The sequence below is a fragment of the Heliconius melpomene genome, chromosome 12 (genome assembly GCF_056956725.1).
Source record: "Heliconius melpomene rosina isolate 202511_hmr_F chromosome 12, ASM5695672v1, whole genome shotgun sequence".
Taxonomy (NCBI): Eukaryota; Metazoa; Arthropoda; class Insecta; order Lepidoptera; family Nymphalidae; genus Heliconius; species Heliconius melpomene.
The window spans coordinates 13,214,049-13,233,296 of record NC_140400.1 but is presented as its reverse complement, the minus strand read 5'-3'; the positions used below and the strand labels follow the sequence as shown (position 1 = coordinate 13,233,296).

The 19,248-nt window shown below is 32.5% G+C and overlaps 1 protein-coding gene across 4 annotated transcripts in view; it reads right to left on the bottom strand.

Moving 5' to 3' along the window:
• Nucleotides 1–24: 24 nt before the first annotated feature.
• Nucleotides 25–19,248, bottom strand: part of LOC146533973 (dual oxidase maturation factor 2-like) — a 35,690-nt gene continuing 16,466 nt past the window's right edge. For all 4 annotated transcript variants that reach the window (XM_085194230.1, XM_085194233.1, XM_085194232.1 and 1 more), the window contains 9 exons: nucleotides 4,314–4,490; nucleotides 3,938–3,995; nucleotides 3,424–3,561; nucleotides 2,798–3,023; nucleotides 2,144–2,355; nucleotides 1,682–1,862; nucleotides 1,330–1,479; nucleotides 1,131–1,244; nucleotides 25–1,054 (listed from right to left, as the gene is read on the bottom strand). In XM_085194230.1, coding sequence (XP_085050356.1) covers nucleotides 1,006–1,054; nucleotides 1,131–1,244; nucleotides 1,330–1,479; nucleotides 1,682–1,862; nucleotides 2,144–2,355; nucleotides 2,798–3,023; nucleotides 3,424–3,561; nucleotides 3,938–3,995; nucleotides 4,314–4,478 — 1,293 coding nt within the window. In that variant the 5' untranslated portion in view covers nucleotides 4,479–4,490 and the 3' untranslated portion in view covers nucleotides 25–1,005. The remainder of the gene's footprint in view (nucleotides 1,055–1,130; nucleotides 1,245–1,329; nucleotides 1,480–1,681; nucleotides 1,863–2,143; nucleotides 2,356–2,797; nucleotides 3,024–3,423; nucleotides 3,562–3,937; nucleotides 3,996–4,313; nucleotides 4,491–19,248) is intronic.

Genomic DNA, 19,248 nt, shown 5'->3' with positions numbered 1-19,248 from the left:
CATATAAGGGAGTACAGAAAAACATTTATGTTTCAATTGGTATATTTTGGATCACAATAAATATTTTAAAACTATCCTTTATTACCTAATTACAAATAAATGTCAAATGGATGTGTAAAATATACATATACGTATAATATATTATCACTATTGGAAACATATTTTCACAACATTGAAAACATATAGTGGAAGTAGAGTGACTACGCAGGGTAGCTTTTAACTTGGGATAAACTATTAGAGGATCGGCTTATCGGCTTCTACATTCTATGTTTGGCAACTATTACATAATAAATTACTTAATACTAGTGTAATATCACTACATGACTTTCTATTATTAGTAAGTTTATTTTTGTACCAAGTTCGTTGGAGCTGGTATGGCTCCGAACAATTATCTTCAACGGTTTCGGTGTTTTTTTACATAAGTTAAATAAATATTTTTAAGCATCGCGAATGTCTCCCAAATTGGTTTAGCTTGTCCACGCTTCACGCTGTATCCCGCATATAGCAGGGTAGGCAGAGGGAACCTAGTGTTAAGTGACTCTGTTCCCAACGGACCGCCTATTTTTCGAGACATTTTCTATAGCGCAGATAGTTATTTATTTTCTAGCTGTGATAATTCAAAGTCAACGTTATTTACAAATGGCACAAAGTATTCACTTGTGTCGATATTATCATAAATCTAAACTTAAACTAACTCAAATATACGAGGTACGAGACTTTTTTTTTCTTTATAACCATTACACATAGCTCATGACACTGGACGGAAACAATTGATTATAATTTAATTTACTTAAAACTTATCTAGGTATTTACAATTCCTATTCCTATAAACAAATTTAGTGCATTAAAAAATATATCACTTATATTACAATTTGATATAATAATACTATATGTCTCTATCATATAAGTTCTTTTACTTTTTAGGAGATCGGCATGTAAACGACTCTAATTTCAAAATTTACAAACATATCTATTTATACGTATTTTTAAGGGGGGGGTCCTAATTCACCACATATCTTTTACTCGTTCCGTTGCAGGTAATTGGGGCCGATATCTGCGAAAGATAGATATTATTAGATAAACAATATTTCTATTAGGAACTTTATAAGATATTAATAAAAACAAAATACCTCTGAGGAGACATTGCCAATGAGTTTGATGGTGGACTGTTTACCAAGGGTGACATTTTGATGCCAGAATTATTGCCGTTTATACTTGATCCTAGGCTTGATGCTGAATCGACGCTAAAATAAAAAATATATATTTTTATATTTCTCTATCGCAGTATAGTATCTCAGAGAATTTAATAGTTATTTTATAATTATGTACCGATCAATTTGTCGCCTAAACAGTGGATATCTCCATGGCGAGTTGGGCTTCCGCTGCTCATGTTGAAATGCGGGGTTGTCTCGCCCGCCTTCATTCACTACTGACATCGATACTTGCCTCTCCGGATCTCGTGTCTTCGATGAAAGCCTCCTAAAATTTTTTTTTTTAAATTTTTATATGTATATTCTGAATTAACGTTACTAAAATCTAGGTTCTAAATATACTTTATTTATAAATAAATTTGAAAGGCAGACAAGAAGAAGAAAGCGAATTAGTTGTTTTCTTTATCTTTTTTATAAAGAAGCATATATTAATCGTCAATGAAGAAGATGGATTCAAAACAATTCCTCACCTTAGTATTCTAGAAGGCAGTGAACTTTGTGTCTGAGGTCTGGCTCGCTGCCGACTGTCCACTATAAGCACGTGCCTATCATATGGTGTATCATAGTCCACCTCTAATACTGTCGAGAACTTATGCGGCCACACTAGGTCTAGTGCGGCTATCAATAACCCAACCACTACGCAAATACCACCTGAAATAAGTTAAATTATTACTATCTGAATACATATCTACATTGGTTATCTAAGTCCTCCATAATATTATTTATAACCACATTTATGTGGAAGTTTGTGAAGATGGATCCACTAACCACATTTATTCCACTTTTACGTATAAACTATTATATGAATTTAGATGAAACTTTACAGTATTATAGCTTATATATAAGAGTATATAATTTATGGCTACATAAAGGCTATAATTTATGCAAGCCGGGTTTTATGTCGCTAGTATATTATATTAAAACAAAATTACCTGCAATTAACACTAGCCAAAAACACCAACCCAATGAAAAAAATAACATAGCTCCATCTATCCTAACTATTAAAGGAACATGAGGCAGTGAGGCCCAGTACCCTCCCGCTGCCGCACATAATGTAACACCCAGGGAAGCCATCGCGTACGCTCCATATCTTGGCACAACCACCAACAGAAGATTCATCAACAGCCACAAAGCAAGCGCCGTCCTGGAACATTCCAATTAACTGATTACTTTCTTATTATCTGTGTTATTGGATTTATTAATTTAGATTTGTGGCGTTGCTATGCAAAAATAACTATAATAAACTTAGCTTTTAGTAACAATATGACTTAAAATACATTGTTATCATTTCAGAATGATGTCCTTATATGACTCTTGATATTTGTATAAAGGAAAGGCGTGGGATACGCGTTGAATGAAATTGACTTTTAATTACTCTGCCACTCGAAATTCTGGCACTCAACACGGAATGCCTCCGGAATTCAGCGGAAAGTGGGAAACGCAAGTGTCCTAATGGATACGGATTGTCCTAATAGTAGGTTCCTAGGTGTCTTCTGTCTGCCCTGCTATGTGCGGGACACAGGGTGCAAGCAACTTTTAATACATACCAACGCCACATTTAAATGTCACAATTTATAATTCCATACCAAAGCAGTGTCGTTGTAGTATATCCAGCTGCTCGGTACTTCGCACCCCATTCGAATCCTTCATGCTCTGCTGCAAAATGTTCGGCGACAGACAGGACGGGGTAAGGCAGTCCTCGTAAGAGGCCAGCACGATACCACTCCTGGATCGCCCCCGCTTCTTCCCACCTGAATTGTTCATTATAGTCCACGCCAGGATCACCTCTCGATAAGTTGCCCCACGATAACGCTATAATAGAGTTAACAGTTCACAAAAAATCGTTGCCATTTGTTTGAAAATTTAAAGTGATTTTAGAAGTAAATATGTAAAATATATGGGGTAAATGTATGTATGGTATGAGGTAAAGTAAATATGTAATAAATATGTAACATACTTTTAATAAAACACCATGGAATAGATAAGCAGACATTTGTAATATATTCTATTGTTAGAAAAGAAAATACTGAAGAAGTGTTATCTAGAGTTGTGGCCGACCTTTCGTTAAGCTTTATGAACTTTTGCAAGAAGATATAATAAAAAATAATAAAAACATCCTGCGCATCAGCTATTTGTAGCTAACTACAGGGCGACAATTACTCATCGACCGTAGTATATAACAGTTTAGTATATTTAAATTATAGTATCCTACCGGAGAGGCTAACATTCACGTGACCCAAGCCTACGTGCACCGCAAGCCAACAGTCCAGGCGGTCCGTGGAAAACGCACGGTACGCGGCACGAGCCACTCGAGCCCCCGCGACATGCCATGACGACCCATGCTTACATACTGAAAAATAGAAGGAAAAATATAAAATTAAATAACTGTTATAATTTTTTTAATTATTTTAGGTATTTATATAAAAGTCAATTTCAGATTTCATTTCATTGTTGCATACAACTCTCTATATTGACATCTTTTTTTATTACATTAATAAAAGGCCCCTAGTAATGTTTTTTCTTATATATCTTCCAAATACAGACATCGATCTGTTACAATTTTATTATAAGTATGGAGTATAGATTTATATTTACCCCAGTTCGCGGGTTGTCATATATTAGTCATTTAATTATACTCATAGTCTCGCCATGTTGACCAAAATTAATTACAATTTCTTATCATATTATCTTATCTATTTCCTTCTGAAAATATAACAATAACTTACCTAAAATCACAGTTCCTACGAATAAACTAAGCGTGACGATTGTAAAAGTGGAGAATCTCTGAAAAAATAAGTAAAAGCACATTTTTACACACAATAAATCATATTATTTTAATTTGTTAATATTGTGTAATTTAATAGACGAAATTATAATATTATTAATTTTTAAAATAATTATAAGTTGAAGTTGAATTTGCGACTGTAAACGCGACAGGTTTTGGGTTCGATGCCCACTCGAGGAGATGAAACATTTATCATTTTCCTTTTTGTTCGCTCTGATGTCGAGACAAAGCGTGGCGTTGCGTTCCACCACCAGGCTCCCTCTGTTTACCCTGCTACATACGAGATACAAAAATTAAACAAAAGAACCTTTATTTACCTCCTTCCTAATGCCTGGGAAGATGGCTAAGAACGCGAGGTATAATGTGAGGGCAGCGACTAGTAGCGCGAGTGCCGGTACGTCAGCAGCGACTGCGGTCCTGTTGTGGTACGCATATAGGGTTGGCCCGCCTTCCTCGCGGAAAGCGTCAAACCACCCCTTCATCGCTTACCCAGCCTGAAAACGTCAATAGAGATTAATATACGGAGGAATAAAAATAAAGATATTTGTAATGATTTTCAGGAAAGACAGAATAGAAAAATCTTTCTATTTTTTTTTATTTTGATCTTTACGCATTTTCCACATTATTAAGCTAAGTAGAGCGAAACTTATGAGATATCTTCTTCATTTGTGATAATATTCTCGAACTAAGCAAATTTATTTTCAATTATTAACAAACTATGTAAATAAGCTAGTTCTTGGGAGAGCTTTCTAATAATTAAAACAATTAAATGTAAAATATATCCCAGAATATTTCGTACTTGACATAATTTCTTGCCATATAATATTAAACTTCAATTTACAATGGTGTTTTTGTAGTTATTTAAATTAATTACAAATTAGTCACAATCAAATATTGATTAAGTTTATTTTGCAACCTTAGCGATCTAGTTAACTGTCTTGGCGTTATCCGTTTGTTTGATTCTTTAATAGTATTTATTTATATAAACAAAAGTAAAAGGATATAAAAAATATTGGAGATAAAAATTACGAGAAATAAAAATATTATTTCAAATAAAAGGATTATTAAAAGAGATCATTTAGGTACTTATACTACCTAAAAGTAATCAAGATACCTATCTATTTTATATAATTCCAACCTACTATGATGTCGTTCGTCGTCTAAATTAAAAAATTAAAACCAAAAACAAAATGTTAGATTTGTTTAGTTAGTTTCAAATATTTAAAACTCATTTAAGAGTAATCAGTAATTGTCGACCTTAGTCAGCGAGATCTTGACATAAATACTTTTAAATGCGCTGGTGGTACTGCCGTATAGGAAACACTTGAATATTTCTATTTTTTTCATTGGCATCCGGAAGACCACGTGCGTTAGATCACTCGAGGTTATAAAAGGTTCCCAGTTTTAATGCATAGTTACATCAGTCATTAGTACATACACAATTCCACGCTGACCTTTCAAGCGTAAAATGTTAAAGCTATTGTATATTTTTTAAGCATATATTAATAGGTATGCATAAATAGGTATTTCATTCTGTAAAAAAATAATGATAAACCTAATAGTTAATAAATTTGCTATGTAATTTTTTGTTGGGTGGCTCTTCTGAGTGTGTGAAAATTATTTATATAATATTAATTTTTAAAACAACGAGTTATTTGTTTATATTGAAATATATTTTTTATCATAGGAATAAAGCTTACAACGTATATATAATTAAACTTTACAGCTTAAAATTATTTTTTTCTTTTTTATAATACAAAAAAGTAATTGAAAAAAGATCATGAACTTTACTACTAATAACTAAATGTCAAATTATATTTAGTTTTGTGTACCTAACCTTTAAGCCTCAAGTATCAGTAAATCAAGGTATTATTAAGCATACAAGTAAATACTTAACTATTACATTTATAGATAATAAAAAAATATAATATTTAATGAAAAATATATAATATTATAGTGCAGTAAAATTATTTTATTTTAACTAACGGAGACGACATTTTACTCATTCTTTTGTGTAGGATGTTGTACATTTCATAATAATAGAGAAAGCAGAAGAGGTAATCATAACTAATGAGTATTAAAATTCACTTATATTCTAAAACTGATGTTTTTATAGGCTTGTAAATTTTCATAGTTTCACATTCAAGTATTTATCGTTAAAAGGTGATAACTTTCGCATATATGAATATCGTTTTGTTAGTATATGCACAAATTGTACATAGTACTTGTCGTTAAGTTTATCAGTATAAACTAATGTCATACATAACAGATTAAGAAATATCTTGAATTTATTGATTTTAATTTTATTAATAATTATTGATTTGTTTATTGATATATTTTCGATTATATTAATTATGATTGTCTATAATTTACTTTAGTTATCGAGGCGTTGCCCTGTCCCGGAAGCGGCAGCGGTCGTTGAGCCTAAGGCCGCAGTGCCCGGCCTCCATAGGTGATAGCAAGGGCAACAAGTCACGGCCAGTTTCATGTAGAGAAAAGAACTAAATGGGATTATAATGTCTGTTTATAATCTGTATAATAATTTAAAATTAATTTTGATATATAGTTTGTATGTTTCAAGTTGAATATATAATTTGTTATTCTTCGTTGTTTTTTAAGTTTATTAATTGTATATTTTAATATTATTTACTTTTAGGTCCGCTCTACAAGCAATTTAGTACCTTGAACTTCTCTCAATGTTATTCTGTTTCAATGTGACATAATATATTTTTATTATTCATAAATATTTTAATTGAAAAAAGCGTATAAGAGCAATTGTAAATTTCACGTTAATAATATGTATATATAATCAAGTGGTGTAGGTACGAAAAAAGCATATAAGTTAAGAATCCGCAATAATATGTATATTATTGCGGATTCTTAACTTATATGCTTTTTTCGTACCTACACCACACCTAAATCTTGTAAAGATGGATTTGGACAATGAGTCTTTCCATTATTTCTATTATGGGAAAAGGTATAAAATATTTTTGACAAATGCATATCTTTTTCATAGTCACTCAGGTTTTCCCCTAATATTTTAAAAACAAAATCCACTGTGCAGGTTACAAACAAGGACGCCGATAAGGATGTTGAATGGATGGTCGTTCATCCTAAAATGAATCAACCTTGCTTTATACCCATCTCACGCCATATATGACGTCAATCACGTACGTATAATAAATATGTGATATGATTAAAAGTTTATACAGCGTTGTTATTATGCATTGTACTACTAATAGATATTAATTTAAAAATATGAACGCTAAAATAGACTATAAAAATATCTGTTTAAAATAAATCTTTTTTTCAAGTTCTATTTTAATTTCCTTCTAACATGAAGATTGCTTAAATGCGGTAATTATGTTATGTTATACAACGCTCTTAGCCTTCTAGCCTCTTAACCTTAATATAGAGATATTTTACTAATAACAATTAGATATGTGAAAACAAAAGATTTCTGTGGCTTTTGTTGTTAGATGACGACATTTTGGCTTGTTTTTATATGTTTTTTCTGTGTATATTACACAGACATACGTACATTATACATCTTATGCTTTGTCAGCGCAAAAAAAAAGATAATGAATATTGTTAAAGTGCTTAACGAATCTAAATATTTAGAGAAAACCGAAAACATAACTGTTATAATTAAACTTCGGTCTTATAGGTAGTTACATCCGTTACTAAGTACTTAAAAAAATGTAAAAAAAATAATGTAAAAATATTTTTCAAAATTTTATAGGTGTAGCGTAGCTTACATTTACAATACATTACAATTAAAAAGTTATTCGTTTTACATTTTTGAATATTTTAAATAACATGAAAGTGAGAAAAAATATGTTAATTTTATGTATTAAACTATTTACGTAAATATAAACACCTAAGTTTAAATATAAAATACATATAAGTGTGGCTGGAAATTTTTAAATATCTAAATATCTGAATTAATTTTATGAAGGAATAAGGAATTTAGCATCAAATCACATAATACAGGTACCTTGTTTAAATAGACGGCCGACAAAGTTTCTTAGAAATCCATCTAAGCATGTTTATTCGAAGCTAATACAAATTAATATTTGGAGACTTTTCTTCTGCTTTCTGCTTCTCTTCTTCTTTCTATTTTGGAAAATGATATATTAACTACTTTATTGTGATTTTTTTAAAGTGAATGTCTATATTAAGCTCAGAAAGACTTGAAAACTTATCGGGTGAAACAGAAATCAATAAAAACATAATAACTAGTGAAAAAGCTTAAAGCACTGAGCTGTTAGCCTCAAATATGAGAATTTTATTGAGTTTAAGCTATGCGGCGAATCGTGGGATTTTTAAAGATAACCTGTACGCCAAGTATGACAATCTATTTTGTCATGGTTTCATAAGAAACATTTGGAAACGGTCCACGGCGCCTCATTATTTTTTTAAAACATTAATATTTCAAAATGAACATAATTCTCAATTGAAAAACTTTGTTTCCCCATTATTGTTTTACCCATAATTTCTTATTCAATGAAATACAAATATGCTAGCTTTGTTTCTTTATTCTACATATATTTGGCATATTTAGAGCCTCACCATCTTGTTACTATGTGTTACTTTTAGTAGTTACTATTAGTAAGTAAAACAATATTCATTAATAATCAGCGTCACGTTGTACCCGTACACAGCAGGGTAGGTAGTGTTAAGACACTCGGTTCCCCACTTCGAGACATTGCGAGTTGAGTAGCGGGACTCAACGCCGCTCTTTTGCTTTGGTGCCACAGCGAAGAAATTGAAATATTAGTTAAAAATAACTCATTCCCTCGAGTGTGGATCGAGCTCGCAACTATCGCGTTACAAACACACCTTTGTGCCCCTGCGCGACGACGACGGCATCAGCAAATTGACAATATTAATTATTATCAGGTTATATTCTAAGCTGACTCAATCCAAATATAATCATTCCAGTTTTATATTATCTAAGATTTTATCGTTATTTCTATACAGGATTACTGTCCATTGTGTCGCCTTAGATGGTCTTCATTAATTCGGTACGGGTGAAAGTCACTCGCGCAATCACTGTATTCAAATGCTAAAACGAGTTTTGAGATGTACCGATTATTTAGATCATTGATATTATAAAGGTTATTGACAAAAGGTTATTAAAATGTCTTCTAATTTACCTTCTCTCGTTTAGATTCAGATAATTACCTACGACTATATGATATAGACATAGCTATGTTAAATGAAATATATTCTCATTTATTAATCTGTGATACCTATTTAAATTTTACCTTAAATGAGTGAAAAAGAACGGAAAAGGATATTAAATATAAAATATGAATATTTTTAATTTCACATATTTTTCCTTTGAGCGGTAGAGACAACAAAAAAGCCGACTTCCACCGGATCCCATAATCAGAACCTAACCTAATTCTCATCAAACTACCCTTGAAGTGTATTCTTTTCAATAAAAAATGAATCATCGAAATAGGTTGGCGTGATATTGAGTTATTCGTCCATTTGTAGCGCACATATTTAATGCAAATTTAAGACTTATGTGATTTTCTTATGTCTTATGGCATTGTCAGATTAAAATTCCCATTTTATTTATTTTCCACACGGGAAGCATTACCTTTCAAATAAAAAAATCATCAAATGGTTCACCCAGTCAAAAGTTCTGAGGTAACAAACAAAAAAAATAAAGTGGAATTGACAACTTCTTTTCGGAAGTCGGTTAACAAAAAGTAAGTTTTTTTGTATTTCTCACCTAAGTACTATTACTTTATGATACTGTGGGCTACTGGTATTACGGCGATGTTACTAAGACGAGACCTTATATTCAACTCTTTTATTATATATTTAATTCGGTTATTTATACGCTACAAAACAATAGTGGAACATTATTTCACAATTGCATTTGTAGCGAATAAATTCAGGTTGCTGATATAGCGTGTTTATAAATAATATAATAAGACTAGTGCAATACCCCTACAATACTCTCCCCCTTTGGGAAAAAAATGTGCAAAACAGAATATAAAATAAACAAAATAAAATATTATGCCTATGAACTAAATTGATCCATAAATTGATTTCTTCCCCCGGACCTCGTAACTCGATGCGGTGTGTTGCTGTCGTCGGTTGCTGCGCTTGCGCATTGTTTCAGTATTGTTGTCGTTCTGCTGATGGTGAATTTTTGTGTTCGTCGACTTTGTTTACGATGAAGGCTGGCGTAAGTAGGTCAATGACCGTAATTATGTATCGATTGGTACTACGTACCTACAGGTAGAGTGCGCACGAAAGTTTTCAACCCGTTCGAATTCGGGGAATAGAATAAGTGACGAATTGTTGTCACGTGAGAGTTCCGCCTTTTGACACGATAGCTTCGTGTTGTCCACGTACTTGAGTATTCCATACCAGGTCAGAAATAATGACTTGTTAACATTACTCTTATTGTTCTGAATCCTGGGTGCGTTGCGTCGTTTAATATACTTTATATTCTTTTTCGAAATATGCGCAGTATATACGGTTGACTTGCACTTGTAGGGCTTCGGGTTGAGCCTTGGAAAGAAAATTACCATTTTCCATTCATTGTTTCAATGAATGAATTCAATTGTGGCTGTGGACGGCTTCGGGCTTCGACCATACTTGGGATGCCTCGGTAATTATCGATGGCGGTGCGTGCGTAGAGGGTGTAGTCAGTGTCATGATTCTCTACTGACTGAGAAGTTTCCCCTAGTTTCTTCGTTCTACCATACTTGTATTTATTTTATAGCGCTTGAACATTGACAATCGTAATTACAGTGTGTCAGAATTAATTATCCTTTTCGGATGTAATAATCCTGTAATTCTGTCGACTAATCTGTTATCGCGCATATCTACTAATAAATTTATCCTTAGCTTTTTTAAAAATCGATGCCTTCGTAAAACTTGGTATTTTCCATTACTTCATCAGCCTTTATTTGATTTGCATATTCGATCTTGCCTCGAAAATCTCATTTTATGAGTTTGGTGGTATATTGCCTCTTGAAATTCTAACCGGTGAGACCCGCTTGTGGGAAGCCGATTAGAATGTGCACTCACCAAAGTTATGAAAATTTGCGTCGGGCAGTCATTGGATTGAAGTCCGGTTTACGTGGCACTCAATGTAGCACCACGGGAGTTGTATGGATCATTGCCTCGGTCTCGTTGGTAGCTTCGGGCTGAAGTCTAGAGGATCGCCAATGTAGACTGTCACGTCAGGCTGCAACTCGCAGGGTACCCCCCGTCGGGGTACCTTTCGTCGGGGTCACCAATGTGGGCGACGAGTATCGTGGTGATGTTGTTAATGGGACCTGATATTCAACTCTTTTATTATATATTTAATTCGGTTATTTATACGCTACAAAACAATAGTGGAACATTATTTCACAATTGCATTTGTAGCGAATAAATTCAGGTTGCTGATATAGCGTGTTTATAAATAATATAATAAGACTAGTGCAATACCCCTACAATGCTCTCCCCCTTTGGGAAAAAAATGTGCAAAACAGAATATAAAATAAACAAAATAAAATATTATGCCTATGAACTAAATTGATCCATAAATTGATTTCTTCCCCCGGACCTCGTAACTCGATGCGGTGTGTTGCTGTCGTCGGTTGCTGCGCTTGCGCATTGTTTCAGTATTGTTGTCGTTCTGCTGATGGTGAATTTTTGTGTTCGTCGACTTTGTTTACGATGAAGGCTGGCGTAAGTAGGTCAATGACCGTAATTATGTATCGATTGGTACTACGTACCTACAGGTAGAGTGCGCACGAAAGTTTTCAACCCGTTCGAATTCGGGGAATAGAATAAGTGACGAATTGTTGTCACGTGAGAGTTCCGCCTTTTGACACGATAGCTTCGTGTTGTCCACGTACTTGAGTATTCCATACCAGGTCAGAAATAATGACTTGTTAACATTACTCTTATTGTTCTGAATCCTGGGTGCGTTGCGTCGTTTAATATACTTTATATTCTTTTTCGAAATATGCGCAGTATATACGGTTGACTTGCACTTGTAGGGCTTCGGGTTGAGCCTTGGAAAGAAAATTACCATTTTCCATTCATTGTTTCAATGAATGAATTCAATTGTGGCTGTGGACGGCTTCGGGCTTCGACCATACTTGGGATGCCTCGGTAATTATCGATGGCGGTGCGTGCGTAGAGGGTGTAGTCAGTGTCATGATTCTCTACTGACTGAGAAGTTTCCCCTAGTTTCTTCGTTCTACCATACTTGTATTTATTTTATAGCGCTTGAACATTGACAATCGTAATTACAGTGTGTCAGAATTAATTATCCTTTTCGGATGTAATAATCCTGTAATTCTGTCGACTAATCTGTTATCGCGCATATCTACTAATAAATTTATCCTTAGCTTTTTTAAAAATCGATGCCTTCGTAAAACTTGGTATTTTCCATTACTTCATCAGCCTTTATTTGATTTGCATATTCGATCTTGCCTCGAAAATCTCATTTTATGAGTTTGGTGGTATATTGCCTCTTGAAATTCTTACCGGTGAGACCCGCTTGTGGGAAGCCGATTAGAATGTGCACTCACCAAAGTTATGAAAATTTGCGTCGGGCAGTCATTGGATTGAAGTCCGGTTTACGTGGCACTCAATGTAGCACCACGGGAGTTGTATGGATCATTGCCTCGGTCTCGTTGGTAGCTTCGGGCTGAAGTCTAGAGGATCGCCAATGTAGACTGTCACGTCAGGCTGCAACTCGCAGGGTACCCCCCGTCGGGGTACCTTTCGTCGGGGTCACCAATGTGGGCGACGAGTATCGTGGTGATGTTGTTAATGGGACCTGATATTCAACTCTTTTATTATATATTTAATTCGGTTATTTATACGCTACAAAACAATAGTGGAACATTATTTCACAATTGCATTTGTAGCGAATAAATTCAGGTTGCTGATATAGCGTGTTTATAAATAATATAATAAGACTAGTGCAATACCCCTACAATACATATCGTATATGCCTGAATAATTTTTGAGCCATTCTTATGTAATAATGTGCGAGTTCCGATTTAGTTGGAACTTGACCTTGCTTTTTCACATTCGCGGACTCTACTTGTTTTAATGGCAAACATGGATTAGGTGAATTAGATGGCCGATGAGTTTTTTTGTCGGCCAAATTATTTTTTTATGTAAATGATAGATTAAATAAGATTTGCGTTGTTTACTGTATTTTCACGTACCTAGAACCTAGTACCTACATAGATATGTCATCTTCATAATTCTATATTTTTCACAATATAGATTCAAAGCCATTACTAATTGCTTGTTCCTTAGTCAGTGAGGCTACTCCGCTTAACTACAATATAATTCAAATACGTGAATCGCTTTTATTTGTGAGACTACCACTTTTTAAGTGAGTGGTGCTGACATTAGCGTGCTTCCATACTGTAACAAGTTTGCATTGAGTGCTCTATAGCCTTCTCGTATGACAGCCTAGCATAACAACAGACATTCGGTATTCGAGCCAAGGCCCAGTAATGAGATATTTTAGTTAGATAGCCGCACAAAGAGAATTAAGAGAATTCCAGCCAGTTCGAGTTGATAAAGACACTAGCGCTGTAATTAATCTAGTGAACGGTCTTATTATGGACAAAGATTACACGTAATATACGAGCCGTGGGTTCGGGGTTTGTGTAAGACAATAAATTATTATCACTATGTAAAGTTCGAAGTGCTTATTGTTGGTGTTTCTTCACTTTGTCACACGTAATACATTACATCCGCAGTAGACTAAAATAATGAAACTACTTTGTAAAATATTTCATGTTTTTAAGTAATACATTGTAGATTATATAAAATACTACAATCATAACAAAAACAAGTTATAGTCAATTAAATTTTATTTAATTTATAACAATTATAAGTTATAACTTACAATTATTAATATTAAAAATATGCTATGTTAACATCATTGTAAAATTATTTTTATATTTATCGGCCATTTTTATATAAAACTTGGAATAATTCACGAATAGATTAATAACTGCATAAAATCTAACTAACCTGTTAATCGTAGGTAAGCGGGCAACCTTGCATTGCCTGGTCTTACACAACCGGAACATAACATTAAGAATCGTTTTAGAATGGAGTTCACAAATTACATTACATACTATATAAAATATGTAAAAATGAACTATTAAAATACGAATATAACTATAGGCGTGACTCATATTTGCTATTATTAATTATCCAACTTATAAAAAATCGTTTTATAGCTTTACGCTGTAGCCTGCTACATGGGTAGGCAGAGCGTAGTGTTAAGACACTACGTTTCCTACTTTCTACCGAATTCTGGAGGCATTGCGTGTTGAGTGGCGGAACACAACGCATCGCTTTGGTACACTAGAGCGAAGAAATGAAAATATTCAATAGAAATATATAAATAATCCATACCTATATTATAAATTCGAAAGTAACTCTGTCTGTCTGTCTGTCTGTCTGTCTGTCCTTTACGCAATCAGGGCCAAACCGCTAATTTAATTGTGATAAAATACTCATATAGAGATACTTGAGGGTCCCGGGATGAACATAGGATACTTTTTTTTTGTCATATTTGTAATATTTTTGATATATACCAATATATTAAAATAATTAATTTGACAAGCAATTTATTCCGCCATGTTAATAACAATCGTCGCTACGCGTTGCTAAGCAACGGCTTGCAAAGTTTGTTGTTTTAAGAAAACGTTACCCAAAGTGAGTTTGCTTCACGCGTACATGGCGAGCGCCGATATAGATTTGTATACATTAACAAAAATTAGATGATTTCTATAATTTGATATTCACCTTTATGAAAATAAATATAGTAGTCACTTTTAGCATTTCATCTAGATTGAAATTATGGTTTACTGTATAACATTCTAATAAATAATTAAGATGTCACTGGTTCCAAATGACCTAGCCTACGAGTGTATAGTATAGTATGACCGACGCGAACGGGCAGATTGACTTTTGATGGATTAGTAAATTTTTATATATTTTCGAATTACTGTTAATTTTTATTTAATTATTTGTGGCTTATAATTAATTCATCTCAGTTCTGTTGTCTATACCGATGTTATGCACTTAAAATATCGTAATTTTAATCGTTTGGGATTTTATTTAATATTGTTCGCAAAAACTAATAATTATTTAATATAGAAAAATGTTTAGGACGCGCGCACGGCAAACTTTAGGTACTTTTACTTCTTTTGTTTGTTAATTTCGGTTACTCAGATATTTTTTCTAATAATAAATCTCCACTTATTATTATTTTTTAACTTATTTTAGTTATTTAGGCTTATATTTTCGCGGGCGTAGCCGCGTCCGGGCCCACTAGTTTTTTTAATAAAGTAACTTAATAACCATAACCACAGCAACTTGCGAGTTTACGTACTGACATAATTTAACTAAATACGCTTGACTTTTAGCGATCAAATGAATGCGGTTAATCCGTGATTAACACTGGTTAGATTCTAATGATATACAAATAATGGAATTATTAGGCAAATGTTATGCAAAGATTTTTTCTATTTTTCTATTTATAATTTTAGCATAAATTATATAATGTTGTATTTTAATTATTACAAACATAAACATAAAACAATATATAACAATAGATACAAGATAAGACAAATGAAAAATGGTGTAAAGGCGGCCTCCTTATCACCACTGGTGGTCTCTTCCAGGCAACCCCACCATACAAAAGATAAAAACAACATATGGATATTAAATAAAAATAATCGTTTAATAAATAATAGTTGGTTATCGTTTGATGCTACCATTTATATTATAATTCTTCCTAGACGATTTCCGCGAATGAGTTTTAAGTAGGTACGTACTGGATGATGTAGATGGTACGCTAGCACGAGGTCGTAGCTTGGCCTCTGACTAACAAATAACAATATAAATGCTCTGTATTATTCATGTTATAGGTATTTTACATTTTTATTACTTAAATATAAGTTCATGAAACAATACTCTTTATAATTTTTTTAAAATTTTTTTCGTACATATGTATTTATTGAGTCTGAGCTACTATTGGCCATTTAAAATAATACCAATTATAATTATTTACAAAACGTCTCTTGGCAACCGCTTTGACCATTAAGCCACACGTTCTTATCAAGCTACGTCGAAGTTCTTATACGATTTTTTATAACTTACTTATGTTGTTAGCATTTCTGTAGGTAGATTTTTTCAGATTTTAAGTAATATTTAAAGAGTCTATTTAAAAATCCATCAGTAAATGTCTTGACATATTGCGCCAAGCCAGTAAACGTGTGCTATCATTGATTCTGAATATATGTACTTACATTCATATAAGATATTATCAATATACAAGTATACTCAAGTGCTAACAAAGCAAGAACCTTGCTAGGCGATTAAACTGGCAGCTAAATTAATACGCTCGTTCATCACCTGCATCCGCCTGTCCAATATATATATAATCAAGGATTTCAAGTAATATTTGTATTTAAACAAATTGGACTCCACCTGGTATGGCGTTTATTGTACGGATAGTTGACATAACTGTCTAATATTCACAGTCTATCGAGAAAAAGGTGCTTACTCGTTTATAATTGTTTTTATGGAAAATATTAAAAGCCTCTATATTCTCGTCTCTATCTTTAAGCGTTATAGATTCATATAAGGACATTTGGCTATTAATTGACTGTTAAAATATCTAAGTTCAGCAACGTATTGCCATTTATTGTCACTCCTTCCTACAAATATCTTAAGTAAAATACTGTTAACCAATTAATTACTAATTCATTCTATCTTACTGTTGGTATTAAATAATGTTCTACCTGAAATGTTTATTTCAATAGTTGTTGGTTGGTGTTAAAAGTGTTTTATAGATATATTAAATCACACTTACTCATGGTTAATTAATTTTATTTCAGTAATTATTTATTTGTAGTTATATTAAAAATATTGTATAAACTTTACATGCGTAGAAAATTTAAATTATTATAAATATTATATTTCAAATATTTAAACTGCATAATGAATAAATAACTACTTATGTTAAAGTGAATGGTATTTTCTATTGTTGTGTTACCTTCGTCTACATTACAGTCACGAGCTCCAAGTTCGCTGCTATTAGGAGTATAATAGATTTCAAAGAAAAAATATTTAGTTATATATTATATTCAATTTTTTTAAAAATTTTATCTCTAGTTACCTCGCTGGAGATAAAGCGTGAAGCTACAAAAATAAATATTTATACATAAATTTCGCGTAAAAATCTTGTATAATTAATTAATAACTAACAATGTTTAATGGCATTATGATTAACATAAAACACTAAAACATAACAGCCATTTCCTACAGTTCACGTTTTTACATCACTTCCAAGAGCACTTTCAGATTACTTAATAACGATCTTATTTAAAAGAAACCTAATAAACTTATTAATAGTTCAGTTCTTAGTTTATGGCGTTTCGAGCGTGCCAGTTAAACACTAATCACTTCGCTAATGTCACGTTGAATGGACATACGAAGGAGATTGTACGGTAAAAAAAGAGAGTGTTACACAATAAGAGAATGCATGTCAAAAAGAGGTCCAGTTAAAATACTGCATTCATAGTTTTTAATAATTATAATTATTAGAAAAGTGATCCTATAAGGGTATTTTCGAGGAAGTTTTTCCACGTGAGGTACGAAACCCTAAAACTAAGCTGTATGCTGCAGATACCGCATGTCATAACGTTGACAAAATGCGGCCATATCATAACATAATCCAGTATCTAAATAATACATTTCGTTATTGTTCACTCTCCCAGCACATATATCATTGTGAAGTTGACTAACGCCAAATTCTTGACAGAGTGTACCTAATGTTATTATTTTTTGATTTATTGGTCACTCACTGCGTTAGCATAGCATGGCATGTGCAACTCGGCTTTGTAAGCTTTTTGATCTTTGCCAATTTTAGTTATATCTAATTTAAAAGGCATTTTGTTAAATTATATCTAAGAAGGCTTCAAAACTAAAGTTATAAACAATAAGTAAATTTCAATTTGGTTAAATTTCACACAAACGGTGATTGATATTGTTGTTATAACCATTTGCATAGGCGGAAATAGTTGGCATTCCTTTCGTTTGTGTTAATTATTTCTAGCTTTATAATTTTAGTCCAAAAATCCTACGTCATTCTGTTTGCAGGATGTGTTGGATTTGACCTTTGTAAACAAATGTCCTGAGTGACAATCGGATGGTACTTTAACGCGTTGCAAACTCGTAGTTTTATATGCCAAATGGCAATTATCATTGCTATGATTGTTCTTCTAGATTGTATTTTGGCTGTTAGGCCGAAGCCGTACCAATATATACTGGCTTTGTTTACGAATAGATCGGTTCAATTCTTTATTTATGGCGCTTCGAGCGTGCCAGTTGAGCACTAATCACTTCGCCAATGTCACGTTGTATGACATTTACGAATAGAGTGAACTAATTATTTGTAGATAAGTCGTTACGTGTCATTTATATAGAAAAAAACAATATACTTTACAGTATGAGTAATTATTTTATCATTGTTAGATAATACAGCATATCCCAGGGCCTAAGTTATTACGAAGAGCTTAGCATTGTTTGTTTTAAGTAATTCTTTAAAATATTGTTAGCTCTTGCTATCTAACCAAGTAAAAGTTGTAAAGAAATTTTCACAGCCTTTAATTTGTTTAGAAGGAGAATTTAACATCCGAGACCAAGAATCCGGAAACGAAAATATTCTTAAACATATTTTACTTAAAACAGTGTTTGAACCCACAATATTCTCAGCTAAGTTTGAAGCTTAGCTGTTCTTCGATTACCCCATGAACTCTTTTCCTAATCATTATTTTATATTAATGTAACAAAGATTACTGATCAAAATCAATGTCTAATGTTACAACACTACTCTCTTACGCACACATGGATGGATGAGTAATTATTAACAATTAATAATATGATATTTTTTATTAACATCATTCATAGTTTTTAATCTTTCCTCTAACGAAATATAATATTTTTTCCATTTTATAAACAACATAAGATGATGTAATAATTTAAAAAATATACAAAAATTGCAGATATAAATATTTTTTATGCAATATATGATTTAACACTATAATATTGATACTGGTGTTATGTAAATTATGACATGGTTAATTTAGTATAGTGAATTGTAAAATGGCAACATTAACATTGTTTTTAAACGAATTGTTATTTTTATGAATTTTATTGTTACGATAAGCATTTTGC